The following is an 18,239-nucleotide window of genomic DNA, read 5'->3' as shown; positions in this document are numbered from 1 at the left end:
ACTTCCAGATTCTGTGTTTGACTATTGTGCATCACCATGGAAGGGCATGCCTAAAGGAAGATATTATGCGAAAGGTCATGCCTTTCTACGGTTCTCTTGCGCCTCACATTGTTTCACGTATACAACATTAGGCGTGGTCACACTGCGCGGGAGCCTAAAAACGTACCGGACAAGTTGATTTGCGCTTTCCCTGCTCGCTCTAATCGTGTAGGCAATTGGACACCGGGTCAGCAGATGCCGGTGAAGGGGGTCGATAGCGATGCGCTGGAGACGCTGGTCTGTGCTTTCTACACGGCGGAATGTCCTCTGGAGCTCGGCAAGGTTCCCGCACTGTACGACGCAGCTGTAAAGCTCGAGGTAGGTAAATCCCCCAATACTCGGCAAAGACACAAAAAACATGTAACGAATCAACAGGTCGCGCACCCCATCACCAGCACCTACCACCACCAGCACCACCACCGCCAGAGTCTGTCAGTTTTCTTAAAGACCCCATAGGAAGGAAAACCAGAATGGCACCGGAAAGGCGCGCTCTGCTTGTCTGCACAGTCTTCCCCCCTCCTATCCTCCGTGGTGCTTAGCCTTCCCGCCCCCTGATGCCTCTCCATCACAGTCACATTCCCCCTCGCCCGTTTGCCCACATCTTCCCTTTTTCCGCCCCCCTGTCGCGCATCCTCAGGTTCCTTCCCTAGCGCCCGCCCTGGAGCAGTACCTCAACTCGGCGCTGCAGCCCCACAACTGCTGCCAGGTTCTGGAGCTGTGTCTCAGTATGGGAGTGTCGCAACTGTCAGATCTGGTGTTGGCATGGATCCGGGGCAGGTGCGCGGGGCACGTGCACATGCACACACGCAGCTGATGTAGGTGTGCATGTGCATGTGGTAAGGGGGCATTAACAGAATGGGCATTTAGGAGGAGGTTTGGTAGTAATACGGCGATGATGTCCCTTTGCAGCCGGCCGCACCGAGGAGGGCACCGACGTGCGCCGGTAGGGGGTTCCTGTGCGCCGTAGTAGGGGCTGGAGAGCCAGGACACACGCAACCCGCCCTCCAGCCTGCAGCCCAGAGAGTGTGCGAGCAGAAGAGGGGAAGAAAGGCATGAATAAAGATGAATTCGTGACTGTGATGAAGTCGTAGGGACAGGCAGTGAGGAGGGTGGCAGCGAAAGCGCTCCGCTGCATGCGTATGTGTGCATGTTTTTAACACGGTATGTTGTTGGGATGAGGGGTGCGGTTAACTGGTGTGTTGTTGGGATGAGGGGATCACGAGGATGAACGAGGCCCATTGGCGGTGTGGCTCTCTCTGTGTCTCTGTGTGTGTCTCTGTGTGTGTGTGTCTCTGTGTGTGTGTGTGTCTCCTAGCCCTGTCATCCACTGTATACGGCGACCACCCACACGCCTGTCCGAACAGCTTTCCCCCCCCCCCCGGTCATATGCCTCCATACCGCCATACTTGCGGCGGCCGGTCAGGGTGTCTGATGTAGTTCCCAGTGCCGAGTTCCGCTCCTCCAGGCTGGAGACCGCCGCCTGCATCTGCAAGGACCTGGCGCACAGGAGCCAGCTCGTGGGACTTCAGGTGCGCGGGGAAGAGGGGAGCAGAGCCTGGAAACGGGGTTGTTGGTGGTGGGGGGTGGATGAGGGGAAAGGGGAGTACATACGTACATACGTACGTATGTATGTATGTACGTACGTACTATCAGATGTCTTTGTCCAACCCCGTTCCAACACACACTTTTCCTGTTCGGTGCCGGCTCTGGCGATGTTATTGCGATCACTGCCGCGCGCACAGGCGGCTGTGTCGTGGCTGTCCGCCAGTGCCCCCCGGAGCAGCCTCGTCGGAGTGTTTGCGGAGGCGACGGGCCTGACTGTCGACGCGATTCAGGCAGTTGCCGTCAGCGGCGCCGCGCTGGGACCCGTGGGTCACGGCGGTAGCGGCGGTAGCATTAATGGCCTCAGCGGCGGCCTGCTACAGTTCTCTGGTCACTCAGGCCACGTCAGCCACGGTATAGGACATGGCGGACATGGCGGTGGCGGAGCTTCGGGGCTGCTGGGCTCGGGAATTGCCGCCGCCACTCACCCGGCGGCGCAATCCCTCAATCTAAGTCAAGCGCTGGGCCCTGGCGGCGGCGGCGGCGGCGGCGCGGAGGGGACTCTCGGCGGCGGCAGCTTCGGACTGAGCGCCGGGACTGGCCTTGGGATGGCCGCTAGTAACGGCGGCGGCGGGGGCAGTGGTACCGTGCAGGTACTGCAGCTGTTGCCGACGGCGTCCGGGTCTCAGGCGGCGGTGCTGGTGATGCCGTCGGGTAATGGTAATGGCGGCGCTGGTGGGATCTCAGGAGAGAGCGGCCACCACACCCACGGGGTGCATCATCACGGCCTGGGGGTCGGAGGGCTGCAGTCCCTGCTGACGCTGCACGACGGCGGCGGCGGCGGTAAGGGAGGCAACGGCAATGGACTTGGTGCCCTTGGCCTTGGGAGCGGCGGCGGTCACAGCGGCGGCGGCGGCAGCGCGATGGGGTTCGGCTTGGACGCCTTGGCGGATGCGGCGGAAGGGGAACGCGTGCAGAAGCGGCTGCGTGGTGCCGGAGCGGGAGGACCTCCCTGCGGCGGCGGCGGCGGGGGCGGCGCCTGTGTGGGGCCCGGAATGGGAATAGGAGGCGGCGGCGGCTTTACGGCGGCGGCTGAGAGTGGCTCTGCCACGTCTATGCACAGCGGTGGGTGTGCACAACGGAGGTATGGGATGTGGGTTACCCGTCTCACTATGAGGAAGGGGGGAAAGGGTAATGTCCGTCTACCTCACCCCTTAGCTCCTTCCTGAGCCCTTCCTTTCCACCGTATGTACTATCTACCCTGGGCTCTTCACCGTATGGAGCTCCCAATCCTGCATAACCCGCTGGTGCCCTCCCGTCCCTCACCACGTACGCTCCTACAGACATGTCGGGTGGCGGCAAGCGGATGAATGGGCTGGATGATAGGCCACAACACCTGCCGTCGGGTCGGATGGGCCCTAGGGACCCCAACCTCGCACTCCAGCAGCAGCAGCAAGCCGCCGCCATGAACCACCACACCGGCAAGCAGCTGCAGCAGTACCAGCCGCAGTCACAGCAGCAGCAGCAGCAAAGGGGTTCAAAGCCGGTAGGAAGTGGCCGTGGCGGCGTGGGCGGACGCCGCCGGCGAGCCGCCTCCGCCTCCGACGACGACGAGGATTATGCGCCCTCCGGTGGCCGCAGCGGCGCTATGAATGGGGGAGTTGGAGGCGGAGGCTGTGGTGTTAATGGGGTTGGAGGCGGGGGCGGACGCGCTCGGGCACAGGTTGGTGGTGGTGGGGAGTTTGGGTGCGGGTTGGGATGGTGAGAATTGGTGGGCGGTGTTAGGGGGCGGTCGTGTAGGCTGGCTGATGGGTTGGTGTTACGAGCAAGGAGTAGCACGCTTCTGCGGTGGCGAGGGCGGTTCGGCGGCGGTTGCTCGATGGTCCGATTGCTGGTCCTAGATATTTATGTTCGTGTTCGTGTGGGATATTCTTGCTGAAAGAAGCTTGAAATGTTGGCCAACACATGAAATTTGTGCCTTGTTCAGGTTATTCCGGTGCAAGGTTCGTTCCTGAGTCGCGTTCGTAAACTGTTTCCCTGCAAATTTTCGTACCCGTAGGAATTCAAATTTGGAGTTTCGCCGTAGTTTTTTTCTGAGTGTAGTGCCAAAATTAATTAAGTGAAAAGTGATATGTGATGGACATGTTTGCAACCGTATTTGTTTGGGTGCAAATCTGCTGCTGCATCTGTGTTCCATGAATTGGTCCTCTTTCTCCCCCCCTTTGTATCAATCGCCTGAAGGATTTCGTATACGGCGCCGAAACGCTGCTAGACGGTCCCTCCGCTGCCGGCGGTGGTGAAGGCGGCGGCGGTGTTGGGGGCGAGGTGGGCAGCGACCCTGGTGAGGATGATGCTGGCGGCCAGAACGGCGGTGATGATGACGTCGACACCGGCGGCGGCGCCGCCGGCGACGTCGCCAGCCCCAAGCCCGGCGGCGGCGCCGGTAGCGGTGGCACCAGCGGCGGCGGCGGCGGCAGTGCGCAGGGCGGAACTCCGGTGCTGATGACGGGACGTCGCGCCCCTGCTCAGAAGGGCATGTGCCACGTGCAAGGATGTCACCGGAGTCTGCAGGGCCTGCGGGATTATTACCAACGCTACAAGATATGTGAGGAGTGTCAGGGAGGGCGGTCATGGAGGTGGCAGGTGGTAGGAAAGGGCTCTCCCGCTTGCAAAATCTCCCGGACAGTACCAGGACGGCCTCCTGTGGGACCCTCGCAAGATGAGCTGTTGAGACCTTGCAGATACGCTAATCACTCGCACATAATCCTGCTTGTCTTCGTTCCCCTACCCCCATCCCGGCGCTTCCCCCCCTCCCTCGTCGACACGTGTTGATAGTTGACCCTTGGTTGTGTGGTTTACATCGTGCGTCACCGCAACATGTACGATTTCCCCCTTGTCTCTTGTTAGGCGAGTTCCATCTGAAGGTCAGCTCGGTGCTCAAGGACGGAGTGCCGCACCGCTTCTGCCAGCAGGTGCGACTGCACGCAGCCGGCGGAAAAGGGGCGGCAGCGTGTGTGATTGATGGCAGTGTGGGGGTCGGGGGGTTAGGGAACTTCCGCACCGGTCGGCCCTCTGGGAGAGCTGGGGAGTGAGAAGATGAAAGTAGCTTGTAAGGGTCGGTTAGCGTGGTAGATGCCTGCCCTCGATGTGTAATGGTTGAATATGTTTTCTGCTTCCCTTTGCGCTGTGTCGCTGCTGTCGCTCAGCGGCATATCTGTTCCACCCTGCTTCTTCGCATTGTTTCTGCTGCTACTGCTACTGCTACTGCTACTGCTACTGCTGCTGGTAAAAGATGTTATCGTGAGTCTAATGGTAGTGTTGGACTTTTTTCCGTTGCTTTGCAGTGCGGTCGCTTCCATCCGCTGACCGAGTTCGACGGCGACCGGCGCTCCTGTCGCACCATGTTGCAGCGCCACTGTCATCGCCGGGCCAAGCAGAAGCAGGAGCTTGCGGAGGTTCTGGCGCAAAGGTTTGAGGAGAAACAGGTGGGCCATGGGGGAAGGGAGGAAGAAGGGGGAGAGCAGTGGGAAGTGCGGGGGGGCGGACCCTGCTGTGGGTGTGCTGTGGCAGGACAGACGGTGAGTAAGCTGGTAATGGGCCCATGGGTGACCGCTTAATGTGCACCAAATAGGGAGACGTAACTGCCTATAAGCAGGGCGTCGCGATTTTTGAGACGGAAGGTACCCAGAGAATACAGCACCCGCGTGCATGTGCTTTCGTTTGCGCTTAATACACTAATACATTTGCTCAGCGATTACAAGTCTGCTCACGTTGACATTTTTTAATTTTCTGGCACTTAAAATTCGCAGGCTTTGCTGTTAGGTTTTTCAACTCGGACATATCACAATGTACTTACTCAGGATTGCGGCAGTTTGCATCTAGTTAAGAGGCCGAAACAGTGGAGGGCCAAAACAACTGCGCAAAGGATATAATAGCTGCATGCACGTTGATGCGACTCACTGCTGTCAGTCAGTCAGCCAGCGTTGCATGATGAACTCGCATGCCACGCTTAACTAAGGATTGCTTGTAAACAATTTTCGACCAATTCATCGAAGGAATTAGTTTACATTTACATCTGTGCGCCAAGACAGCTTCCCGCGGGCCATGGCTTTGACATCCCCCGCCGCTCGCGGCCTTGCAGCACTTCCCATGATCGCCGTGGCATAGCCAACAGCAGCTAGCAATATACACAATTCGTTTTGCACGATTCGCTTATAGGTAACTATGGCAAGCTGCGCCGCAGCAATGGCAAGCCGCCTATGTTGAATAATGCCCATCTTCCCGGTCTAACATCGCCGGAAGGTTAGCGTGCTTGCGATGAATGCGGCAGGCAGTCCACCGTCTCCACCGTTCTGGGGTTGTGTTGCCGCCTTAGCGAAACCGTCGAGGACAGCACGACAGCGTCGAGGACAGGCGGGGCGCGTGGCTGCACGGGCCGAGCCCTTTTCGTATGATAAGCTATTATTATTGCCGTCCCAAGAAGAAAGAGCTGTAATGAAAGATCCTCTAGGTGCTCAAGAAATTAGTAGTTGAACTGAAGAATTTTTTTAAATTGTCCCGATAAATCAGCTGACTTCCAGTATTGTCCTCATCGAACCGCTTTCGTCGCTTTTGATCCTATTATCATGTTGTGTGCATGAGTGTAATTTATTTTAGGCTTTCGTACTAGTTTTCCCAGTTCGCACTTTCCACTTATGTACATTGGTCGTGTGTTTGATGTAAAAAGCGGCGTTACACTTCTCGTCCAAGCCACGATTCTTAGGAAATTTGCATGGCCATGCTATTATGTCGTGAGTTTTAATAAACAGCCCGAACATTTACCTCTAGTTATTTCGCAAATGCCACTGAGCTCCGCGCTCTTATGTCTTGTGCCAGCGACACGCCCGAGTATTTTACTGGTGTCGCAAACTGCCTTCCCTCCTTGTACACTTAGGGAATCCTTGTAATGATGGGTTATGAATTTTGATGAGCGGATTGAGATACCACCCGCATCGTCCTCGAGGTTTCCTGTGGAGTTACAAGTTCCGCAAAAGTGTGGGCCAGGGGGGCCATGGACGGTCAGGTCAATATATGTTATTGTGGGTCCGAGTAAGGACGTTGTCATCCTCTCCTGCTCACCTGAGCTCGGCGCGCCTGAGCGCGATTTGCTTCCGAGTGGTTTCCCAGATGTCCGGGAGAAAACCAGTCACAGATATTGAGGGGCTTTCCGCCATAATAGCACGCATTTCGCGCCTTAGTGTATTTATGAATGGAAGGGGTGGCCAGTCGGCATGCACATAAGACATGCAGATCGTCCTCGACCACTCCGCAATTACATAGTCTGCAGGTGCGCGCGGCACGCTCGCGGCCATCAGGCCTGATGACTTTCGTGGCCGCCAGCAAGGCGACCCAGGTTGTAAACTCCCAGTCGGAGAAGCTGCTCGCTCATGCACCGCGTACCTTGGAACATGAAGGCTGGGCACGCGTGCCTACAAGCGTTCTCGTCCGTTCTAATCCCATGTTCTCATGTTAGGCACATGAGCACCTGGTGCAATGGCCTATATAGGCAGCATGGCCCCGGTGTGAGCGAGTCAACCCAGCCGCGCTCCCTTACGACTAGGAGTTGGAGAAGCTCCCACCCAGTTCTAGATACCGGCATGTACCGGCCTTTGGAACCCCCTCCGGTGACTCCGGTGGGAAACCCCCGGCCACAGGGGTCGGCCACAGAGGGTGCTAGGACACGTCCACCTCACAACGAGCCGCTTAGGTAACTCTTATATGAGTTATAATACCACCAATGCTTCGTGCAGGCCATGAAATGTTGCCTCGGCCCGTAGAGCAGCCAAATGTACAGCGTGTGCCCCGGTCAACACGCGCGGCCTGGTCCCGCCCATCGAAGCGTCCCTGCCAACCGCCTCCGCTTGTATCGCCCCCCAATTACATGATCTTTTCTCAAAATCGTAGATGACAAGGCAACTTTATGAAGAGGCCGCAGATGTGCACTTGTCAAGAACCGATTAGCGGCAGCGATTGGTGCGTGTTCAAGTCCACGATGACCATGCTAAAGCGGACGGAAGTGAAGCGGGTGAAAAGCCTGAGTATCGCAAGCGTTACAACAGACAGACAAGGACTCACCGAACCGCGTTGAGACGCGTTTCATACCGCTTAGGTAGATTACTGGTAATTAGACCAATACATGATTCTGAGGTTAGAATTTGGGAAGGGTGCAGTTTTGCAAGGTATTACGTGAGACGTCAGCTTCCGGTGTTTCTGGCAGCACTGTGTCCGATTCCCGGGTTCTCGGGCTCGGGGTTACGTCCCGACCGACTGATGCACACCTGCCGGTTTCCTTACGTGCGCAAACGCTTCACCGGCGGATCCAGGCGGATCCCCGCAGTCCCCTTCCCCACATCTTACACCTGCTCTTTTTTCGATCTGCGGGCCCGGGATGTCACCGGTCCCGGCCGCGTGGCCATACCTTGAAGCCCTCACTGCCCCCCATCCTCTCCCTTTTTTCCCTTCTTTTCCCCATCTCTTAATACGTCCCGCGCACACATACGCATGCACCGCCTGTACCTTCGTCATGGGTTTGACTGCCCATCTATTTTTTTCCCGCGCGGCTTCGTTTTGTCGCCACACGCGTACGTGCACGCATACCTCCCCATCACACCACAGGTGGCTGCCAGTATGTCCGCGGTGGTGGCGGCTATGGCCCGTAACGCCCAGGCAGCAGGAGGGATGGCAAACCTGTCGCCCATGCTGCATCTACAGTACCTCGCCGGCTTGCCGGCAGCGGCCGCTGCGGCGGCGGCAGCGGCGCTGGACGAAGAGCAGCTGGGTTCCCTCGGCGCCGCCGCTGCACTAAAGGGGACAGCAGCCGTACGTAGCGGCGGCAGCAACGCCGGCAGTGATGGCAGCGGTGGAAGCGCTAAGACGCGTGCTGGGCCGATGGCCGCGAATGGCCGTGCTGGCCGCGGCTCGCTGCCCCCAGGTCTACATTCTCCGCCGTCTAAGGCACAGCTGTTTGACGCTGTGCAGCGGGCGCGAAAGCAGCACGTCCAAGCGCAGAAGCAGCTGTTTGGGCTGGCGCCGGATGTGCCGCTGGCGGCGGCGCTGGCCGCCGCTGCTACGGTAGTAGGCAATGACCGACATGACGACGCCATGCATGACGACGTGCCGTCAGACGGCGGCGGCAACGGCCTGTACTCGATGCAACAAGGGCCGCAGCTCGGAGTCGGAGCAGATAACGGTGACGGCGGCAGTGCAGGCGGCGTTGATGGTGTTGGTCCTGCGGGCAGCGGCGACGCGGCGCCCTGGGCTCTGAAGATGGGCGCCTCCGACTGCGGCGGCAGCGGAGACCTGGCCGCCGGTGGCGACATGAACTGAGGCCACCACGGTCGAGTCTTGTGGTGTGGAGGAACAGCTTCCGCAGTGTCCATTGTTGTAATGTAATGTTGGGAAGCGGTGTGGAAGGTTCCTTCTCCTCGCATTATTACGTACATGAGAGAACATGCATAAGGAAGTCAACACCGTTGTGTACGGGCTGTGTTGGTGGCTCCCTTCCCCTGGGGGGGGGAGAGGTATTACAGCGTTAGACGGCAGGTGGTATTAAGAGGTCCGTTCGTGTGCCGAGGGGTTTTGGGGAAGGGGGAAAGGGAAATTGGGAGAGGAATATGCCGCAGTTGTTTGCGGAAAGGGCGGTGTTCTAGGGGGAAGGTGACAGAGAGAGACGAAGGGTTTTGGTTAGTTGGTGAATGGTGGGGCCCTATGTTCGGGGAGGTTGTGGGTGGCGGTGTGAGGCCGCCTGGTGTGGGTGCCAATCAGTTTGCTTTACTTGTGTGCTTGTGTGCTTTTGCGGTTAATGCGGTTAATTGCTTTACGGACGCAGCCTGCCACCGCACAGCTGTCCTCTTCCACATTCATCCGCGCGTCGGCGGGGGGTTTGGGCAGCTGGGGGCTCGGCCGCGGGGTGACGGGGCGGCGCTGGCGCAATATCTACCGCATCTTGTAACTTGCGGCGGCACACATGTTTTGCGGTTATTTTTCAAGTCTTATCGTTTTGCTGCTGCGACGGCTGTAGCTGCTGCCGCTGTGGTGTGGCAGTTTGCATCTGCGCTTCACGGGCCACGCCCTCCTCCTCTTGTCGTGGCGAGTAGAGGCGAGTTGAGGCCGGGTCGGGGGCCTGCCGGCGTCGTGGCACCTGCACAAGTGTATGGGTGGGTAGACGGGCAGACGGTCGGTTGCTTGGGGGCCCTTTGCTCTTAGGTTTTTAAATGGCGGATTTGGTCAATGATCGGCGGGCGTACTGAAAACACGAATGCATGCATGGTGGTCCTAAGAGTTATAATTAGTACTATACTGCCCTTTACATGTAAGTGGGCGTTGTGGTGCTGCTTTGTAGTGAGGGATATACGGGCGAGGGGGTCATCGTCTTTCCCACCGGGCGGCAAGGCGGTTCAACCTGCATCTGTTTGGGGGCACACGGCGCCAGGGGGAGGGAGTCTAGAGGCAATACGTGAGTGGTTGGTCGCTGGTGCGGGTGCGGGTGGGGGTGCTGATTCTGCTGTCTCCCAGTGCTGCTGCTGATGGCGATTATAAGGGGGGTTATGGCAGGGGTAACTGACAGCACTGGTAGTGGTAGTGGTAGTGGGGCACGTGGAAGAAGTACTTTGTCCGAGGTGGTTATCTTGCGGGGGCGGGGGCGGGGGCGGGGGGGGGGAGAGCGCCTAGGACCGAGAGGGGTCGAAGTGGGTGTACGATGTGTCCTTTCATTATGGAGCCGAATTGTGCGCGCGGGCGCGCGCGTCTGTTTCCCTTTTTGGTGATGATGTTGTCGCGATTGGGGAGCTTTGCGGCGTGATGATTCGCTCGCTGCCCCTGGCATGAAACCGGGAGCTCACCGGGCGCGGAAGAGGGAGGAGGGGACATGGGGGTACGGCGGGGGGGTTATTTCCTAATGGTGTTATGGGGGTGATGGCCTCTTTAGGGCTTTCAGGGGGTAGCTGTCCTAATTACGATGATGAGGATGAGGATGACGAGGATGAGGATGACGATAATGCCGTTCGTTTCTACGAGGGGCAACAGACGCAGCCCCGTGCACCGGGACTCGCGTTGGAGGAAGCTGTTCCGTGTGGTTGCACACGACGGATTGTACTTTTTCCTGGTGCCGCTGCTTGCCGCTGCAGGCGTCTGCTGCTACGGCTGTGGCGATGGTGGCAGTGGCGGAGGGTATGGCAGCAGCAGCCGCATCATGGCTGCTTGGATGTGTCCCTAGCCACCATTTCAATGAGCTCTGAATTGCCGCTGCTGACGTTTGCAAAAGGTCTCCTTTTCATCGCGGCACGTGTCCTTTTCGCTATGTATGCGTGTGTATGCGTATGTATGCCCGTATATGTGTATGTCCGTATGTATGCCCGTATGTATGCCCGTATGTATGTGTTCTTTTAAATGAAAGCGCTGGCTTTACTGGAGCTCTTTTTGCTGTCATCAATACCGGCCGCCGTTGCCGCCGCCACTGCCAGGACTCCGTGAAGGAGGAGTGAAGCTGACGAACTGTAATATGGTTGTCTAGGTGTGATGTGTGTGTGTATGTGTGTGTGTATGTGTGCGTCTGTGTGTATGTATCCGAATCTGATAAGCAAGAGGGAATGTGGCATCTGTCTCTGTGGAGGGGGGGAAGAGTACGGACGAGCCCCAGGGGGCCTCAGCTATCCGGCGAACCCCAGGGGCTGTTCAATATCGCTCTCACGGGACGTGAAGTGCTCTACAGGGGCAAACTGGGGCGTTCACGATATGTCATTATGTTACATAAGACCCAGCATTTCAACAGTAAATTTTCTCCTGCTTTGCATGCACACATTTTGCTTTGCGCGTGCGCACTAGAAACCCTTTTGGAAAGTTGGATTGACTTATTGATGCGGAGAGCGAACGAGGCCGCTATTTTGTTTGCTGCAAAGAGGCTGCCGCTTTTCCGCGCCAGGCCGCGGGAACGGAGGAAGTGGGAGTGGCGAGTACGTGGGAGATCGAGGATGCGGACATGACAATACAGTGCGGTGCGTCCGCCGCTGGGCTTTACGGAGTGTGAGCTACGGGTGGGCGTGGTGCTGGTGTTTTGGTGGCCGTGACTGCACATCAAAGCGCCCTCTGGAAGCGTTGTTGCGGGCCCAACCTTTTTTAACGCCTTTAAGCTTATTGCGGTTGCAAGCAGAAGATGGGACGTTAGGAATGTTGCGAGCATGAGGGGGGAACAGATGCATAGTGTGTGTGCATGTATGTATGTATGTATGTATATATGTATGTATGTATGTATGTATGTATGTATGTATGTGCGTACATGGCGAGGGGCGCATACTATCCGTAGTTGAGCTCGCCCTCCTCACCGCCGCTGTCCCCGGGGCTACCCGCTACTCCGACCCGCCCGGGTGGTCTACCCCGGTGGGGCTGAGGTGTCTGCTTTTCGCAACGCTGAACTCCTGGGCATCAACCCCAACCCGGCGTATGCCTGTCCTGTCCGGTCAATCGGCCGGTCTGTCTGTCTGTCTATTTCCCGTCGGGTCGGCTGTTTTTCGCCGCCGTGGTTGCGTCCAGCGATCGCAAGGTTGCTCGTCGCTCGCCTTCAGGATCCACTGCCGTCTGACTGCCGTACGTTGCGCTGCGTTGTGAGGTGGTGCGTGCGGCTCTGTCCTCTGTCCCCGTGCGATTGTTCATCTCTCAGGAGCTCCTAATGTTATCCAGTAGTATTCTTAGGATTTGGACCGGCATCCTATCCCGCTTTTCTATGAAAATGTCTCCCTGCGGCGCTGGCTCTCCGCGCGGCCTCGTGTGGCTAGCGAGCTGCATGGCGGATACAGGTCGCCCGTTAGGTCCCAAGGGCTGCTGCCTCCCTCTGCGCTGTATCGCGTCGTAACACTGTGTTGTACATTTAGTCCTCTCCTGCCGCCTGGCACAGCACTCTTGAGACATGATGGCTCCTGTCGATGGTTTGCCTCGGCGGCGCCGTTGGGGTAAAGGAGCTCTCGGGTTGCGATGCTGCAACCGACGACCTGTGCGTATGCTTGCGCCACATTCAGGTACGGAGCTGCTGCCTAGCGTCGAACAGGGCCGAGTAGGGGGAAGGCGTTTAGAAACGGTATTTGCCTGTCCGTCTGTATGTCGATCCACACAAGCGTGTGCGTTGCTGGTGCGTACTCTCCTTTCACGGCCTTCCAACCCCCAGGAGGGGGGTTGAGGGAGAGGAGGAGGAGGAGGAGGATCCAAACGGTCCCCTCCGGGGCACTAGCCTGTGTGGGTGCCCTGTGGTGGTGAGAGCGACACCCGGCTGTGCCGGATGGATGGTGGGCGGTGGGCAGTGCGCCAACTGTCGAAATGCGTGCGGAGCGGGCTGGGGACGTGGGTGTGGTTGAGGCGTGAATTGAGCGGCTGCCGCGCCCGTCTGTTTTAATGATCTGAGCCGCGATGAGGGAAATGTCGATTGTGGTATACCGGAGATTAACTGTGTACCGAAGCGAGCTTCGTGTATGTGTCCATGAATGTGTGCGCACGCGCGCGCGTGCATGTGTGTGTGTATGTGTTTAGTGTATTTTGGCTCTCGCTGCCCTTCCCTGCAAATTCGAAACCAACCTCCGTTCATCAGAACGCAAGGAAGGAAGAAAGGGTTGTTTTTAATGACCGCCCAAGCCCTCCGGATGGATGCAGGGCCGGCGGGCACGAGAGAGACCTCCCGTAACTCCCTACACATGTTTCTCCTTTCGCCCTGCTCATTTGCTTTTGCATGTACGTACTTTTGTACGGGATGTCTGATCAATTGTCCATCATTGCTTTTGTGCCTGGCAATAATCGGGGCCTTGTGCCTCGTTATGTTGTTCTCCCTGATCTAATGGTACTGAGTGCCTTTTTAAGTGAAAAGTGGCGCGGAACATGTGGATTACTGGTCCATGTTCTTTTGCCCAGACATTGCCTAAACGTATATACGCAACTCAGTCCTTAAACATGCCATGGCTAGCAGGCGGATTCCTGATTGGGTTTCGCATTTTCGACCTTGACAACTTGGTGACGCTGCGGCAGTGAAGAGGTTGGCTGACTAGCTGACTGGCAGGCTCTGTTTGGAGGTTGTTTAGGCCATAAATTGGCTTTTGGACATCCTTTTTTGGCTCAAGGTGCTCATGCGCTGCACCGGGGGTTCTACAACCCGTCGGAATTACCCGCAGCTTGCGACCGCGTTCATAGAAGAACCGGTCGCCCGGGACCAACAAAGCTGAGTTCCCCAACCCGACGCGGACCCTCGTAGCCAGACGTCAGGTCAGCTTGTCACAGCTAGTACTGTTAGCTGCGGCCACACTGTCGCCGCATCGCGCTCTTTGTTGGACCCCAGGGGGTCCCGACTTAGGGTTTCCCTTCCGCATGACGTCCGACTGTGGCCCCTTGCGTGATCCATTGCAAGGTCTTGTCGTCACTGTAATTCATCCTGTCCTCTTGTCCCCTTGCCAAATCTCTGAGGCTCTTCTGTATTACGGTTTGTGTTAAGGTTTATGTTCAGGTTTAGCCTTTAATCCAAAGCAACGGGTTCAGCGCCCGAACTGAAGCTGAATGTGCTGAGCTTTCCCAATGGAGTAGTACACTCACACACGTAGGGCTTACAAGCGTTACGCCAGGCAAGTCTAAGCCCTGGATATGTCAGCAACAAAGCTGTCAAGCCGGCATGTACGTGCCTGTAAATCCCGGTCGGCTTGTGGTGGGCTGGCCCATCGCCCGTCAGCAGCTCTTGGCTGGCCGAGCCCACCGAGAGGAGGCCTCCATGTGGTCATGGAGGACGTGGCGTTCTTGGCATTGCCATTGCCGTAGCGCCCTGGAGACGTCGTACAGGTCGTTGGCGGCAGGGCTCGTTTCCCCAGTGTGGAGGTGGAGGCGACGAGGGGAGAGCGCAGCAGGTCCTCCGGAACCGACCGATACGTTCGGCGGTTTTGGTGAAGGCTTCACTCCTCTTCATCCCTGGGACTGCCGCGCACTCCACACGGTCCGCTATGAACATGCCGCCTCCTGCGTATGCTGCACCCGTATGCCCATGCGCCCCTTCCCACCGCTATGAAGAGACTTGCGGCGCAGCCAAGACAGTGCGATGTGCAGCTGCAACGTGCCATTGCTCACACACACACACACACACACACACACACACACACACACACACACACACACAGCAGCCATCGCGACATCTCGCACGCAGGTCTCAGTGGCGCAACAGGCGCAATGTCCGGCGCCTTCATACCGCGTGGCTATCGCATCATAATAATGCTGATGCGCAGGTCCGCGGTGTGCAGCGGGTGGTGCGCGGCCGACACATGCACGCATGCCTGGTCCTCCTTCGTCCGATCCATACCTGGTCCTCCTCCGTCCGATCGCGTAGGCTGTAGCTAGGTTACTTACCTCCAGCAGCCTTCTCCTAGCTAAGAGCAGCTTGCAGTTTCGGGAGTGAGTTGGTGGTTACGAGCTGTTGATGTCAGCTGCTGGTCCTCTGGGAGCTGCCGTGCCCTGCTAAGCGTTCGATAGGCATGGGCCGTCCACGGGGTGAGAGACCTAGGTGGTAGGTCTATCCGTGTTTAGCTGCGACCCTATTGGGTCTTTGCCACCACCGTGGCCCCCAATAGCTGGCCGTGCCTAGGTCTCTCCACCCCCTCAAGGAGCGGGTCTTGGCAGGGGGGTGTCTCTGGTTGCTTTGCGCCGTCCGTGCTGTTTACGGAGCTCGCCTTTTCGCGCTTTTCCTGGGTCATTCAGTGTATATGGATGCGGTTGCAGCAACGGTAAAATCCGGTAATCCGGTCAGACCCCCTACAGCGTCATCCAATTAATCTGAGGACACTTTTTATTTCACAAAGATAAAGAAATTACAACACATCCAGCCGACTTGCAAAGCGCAGGACGTACTCTGACCTCCCAAAGCGAGATGAAGCAACCCACCAGCTATTAGAGGAAAACGCCTCAGTCAGACGCTGACGGCTGTCGTCCATTGCCCATCGCGAACCCACACGGACGCCGCCACACACACGGCCCCAACGCCGCCTTGCATAGGCTGCTTCGTGCCCGTCACATCATCGGCCGCATGTCGCGGGAAAGAGATGACGTCATCGCACCATGCGTTTCCTTCTCCAAACCCCACAAAGAAGACCGAACGGCACATACGAACGGCACACGAAACATATATTATTGTAGCGCGGCTCCAACCCGGCAATCGGCCGTGACCACAGCCGCAACCCCAGCCACGACACGGTAACGTCTTCCAGCTGCCACATCCGCCCCTCCGCAACAAACCAACCCCCGATGCGACACACACAGCAATCGGTGTAAGGCGGCAATGTGCGGCGGTGTGAGTATCACGCGCTCTTCGTACCCTCAGGCAGGCGCGCTCCCCGGCAGGCGCGATGATGGCATAGCACCCGAGCAGCTACGCGCCGCGGCGCGCCCAATACAGCCGACACTGCCCATTGGAGCGATACAACACCATCGCAGCCGCTCCCCCTTCCAGTGTACAACCGACACTGTTAGCCGAGGGAATAGGTCCGGAAGAATAGGAAAGGTTGTAGCTGGCCGTATTGAGGCCGCATCGTCGGTGCTGGCCGTCGGTACCGAGAGACTGCCGCCCTCCCCCAAGCTCCTTGGCCTGGACCCTGAACCCCCCCGGCGCCAAACGCAGTGGAAGGGGCAACAGGTCCCACATCCGACAGCAGTGGGGGGTAGACCCTGGAGGGACAGGAAGCCGTGTCGGCACACAGACACACCTCTTAAACACACGCAAGCAAACACACCACCGCTCTGAACACACTCCTTCAGGCGCCGCGAAAGCCGGCTCCGCAATCTCTTTTCATGTGGGCGAATGATGCACCCCCACGCTGTGCCGCATGCTGCTGCTGCAACACACACCACATCGCACCGTGTCGGACACATCGCTGCAGCTTACGCCAGAGCGCTTTTCAACAAGCAGCGGTGAGCTGGGGACGTCCATCCTTAGGTCAGCGGTTAGGTGGGTGAGCGCGAGGGAGAGGGGACTCGAGGAAAGGCCACCTAAGACACGACCATCTCATCGACCCCGAGCCCTGACTCCGGGCGCACACGCCTCCTCGCTGCCGTCCCCCTGTTATGGGCTCACTGGCCTCACTCCACCCCTCCCCCCCTTTCAGCTCTGTCCGCGGCAGTAGCGACACTGAAGCCTGTATTGCAGCGTTGCAAAACGCCGCAGTCCCCATCAACACCACCTCCTCCTCAAAGTCCCTCGAAACACGTCCCAAGACTACACATCCCCGCCACAACCTCCGCATCACGGCGACCACAACCCCAGGAAACCTCCCCCACAAACACACGCCCATTACGGTGAAAATCCGCCACCACTCCGCCGGACTGGCCGCGCACGCGCAGCGTCCCCCCCCCACATCCATCATGAACACCCGTGCGCGCGTGTGGCACCTGATTTGGGTGCGCCTCTCCGCAGGCGGTGGATACATCACGCCGAAGACAAGGGTTACTACGAATTGCGTTCTCATAATGACGTAACCCGATATGTGACGATGGCCAAACGCCTGCTGCTGCTGCTGCAGCTCGCGGCCCCAACTGCGGGGACCTGCAGCTTTAGCTAATGGCTGCTTGCAGGCTGATGCTGATGGAAAGTGGAGGTTGTGAGAGAGGAACACCCGGGGGATTGCCGGCGCTCAATGAGAGCCTCATTTGCTCTGAGCAAGTGGACGCCCTAAGAAGGCCGCCTTCCCCTCCCCTCCCCTCCTTCCCTTCCCCCGCGTCCCCTTTCCCCCAGGCGGTCCTTTCGCACTCGCCCTTAGGGGCCTTTGCCCCCCAAGAGCCTCTCCTTCCCCGCTCTCCCCTCCTTCTCCTCCTCCGCTCTCCCCTCCTTCCCCTCCCCCGCTCTCCCCTCCTTCCCCTCCCCCGCTCTCCCCTCCTTCCCCTCCCCCGCCACAGCAATCGCCGTTATGCATCCGTCGGCAATCCATGCGCAGGGAACGGACAAAACACAAACACACATAAAAGCGCATCTTCGCGTCCTCTCAGAGGACCAGATAAGATGACATGTCCGAAACCCATCCTGCAACCCCACACAGCAGCCGCAAAGCTGCTGCTGCAGGGGCCATTGAGATCACCCATGCACATCATGCTATTGCATCACATGCAAGAAAAAGAAACTGCGCGAACCCCAGCTCGGTGCCATTGAAGGCGACGATTGACGATGATGATGATGATGATGATGATGGCGGTAGGTGACAGTACCGCAGCTGTGAACTGATGACGGAAAAGCGCACCACCACCACGAGGCGCAAAGCCGGTTAGAGCCTCTTTCATGAGAGAGAACACTTCACACACAAAAAAACGCCTTTCCTGCGATACCTCCTCCTCCTCCTCCTGCTGCTGCTGCTGCTCGAGCGCGGTGTGATTTCTACTTCGATTTCGAGACCGGAGTTGAACAAGTACCTTGACAATTGCAGTGGTCGTAGTCATGCGTAGCGGTGGTAGCTGACAGCTGTCGCTTTCCCCTTGAAATCCAACAAGCTTGTTGCCATCCCCTTCACCTTCCTTGGCCACCGCCAGCCACCCCTCTACAGCCCTCGAACATACGACATCCACACAGGCCGCATTCCCATATATTAAAGCAAAACAGGCAAGGAAGGCCGGGAGGGAGCTTTTCGGCC

At 58.0% G+C, this 18,239-nt stretch overlaps 3 protein-coding genes across 3 annotated transcripts; 2 read left to right on the top strand and 1 right to left on the bottom strand.

Moving 5' to 3' along the window:
* Positions 1-4,119: 4,119 nt before the first annotated feature.
* VOLCADRAFT_36748 (uncharacterized protein) lies at positions 4,120-5,027 on the top strand (the record flags this gene model as incomplete). The annotated part of the gene is made up of 3 exons (XM_002952653.1): positions 4,120-4,186; positions 4,489-4,553; positions 4,926-5,027. Coding segments are annotated over 3 exons (234 nt in total), but the record flags the coding sequence as incomplete, so codon positions are not given.
* A 4,577-nt stretch (positions 5,028-9,604) lies between these two features.
* On the bottom strand, positions 9,605-11,859 carry VOLCADRAFT_105612 (uncharacterized protein; the record flags this gene model as incomplete). The annotated part of the gene is made up of 4 exons (XM_002952586.1): positions 11,729-11,859; positions 10,661-10,761; positions 10,001-10,027; positions 9,605-9,760 (listed from the first exon to the last, which is right to left on the bottom strand). Exons 1-4 carry the CDS (start codon positions 11,814-11,816, stop codon positions 9,605-9,607), a joined length of 372 nt encoding a protein of 123 aa, XP_002952632.1. The 5' UTR covers positions 11,817-11,859.
* A 478-nt stretch (positions 11,860-12,337) lies between these two features.
* On the top strand, positions 12,338-17,580 carry VOLCADRAFT_93344 (uncharacterized protein; the record flags this gene model as incomplete). The annotated part of the gene is made up of 7 exons (XM_002952652.1): positions 12,338-12,417; positions 12,776-12,860; positions 14,754-14,879; positions 14,960-15,024; positions 16,381-16,533; positions 16,728-17,019; positions 17,515-17,580. 7 exons carry the CDS (start codon positions 12,338-12,340, stop codon positions 17,578-17,580), a joined length of 867 nt encoding a protein of 288 aa, XP_002952698.1.
* Between the last annotated feature and the right edge of the window lie 659 nt (positions 17,581-18,239).

This window comes from Volvox carteri, assembly GCF_000143455.1.
Source record: "Volvox carteri f. nagariensis unplaced genomic scaffold VOLCAscaffold_31, whole genome shotgun sequence".
In the NCBI taxonomy this organism is placed as follows: Eukaryota; Viridiplantae; Chlorophyta; class Chlorophyceae; order Chlamydomonadales; family Volvocaceae; genus Volvox; species Volvox carteri.
The sequence above is the reverse complement of the archived record's forward strand: the minus strand, read 5'-3'. Positions and strand labels throughout refer to the sequence as shown.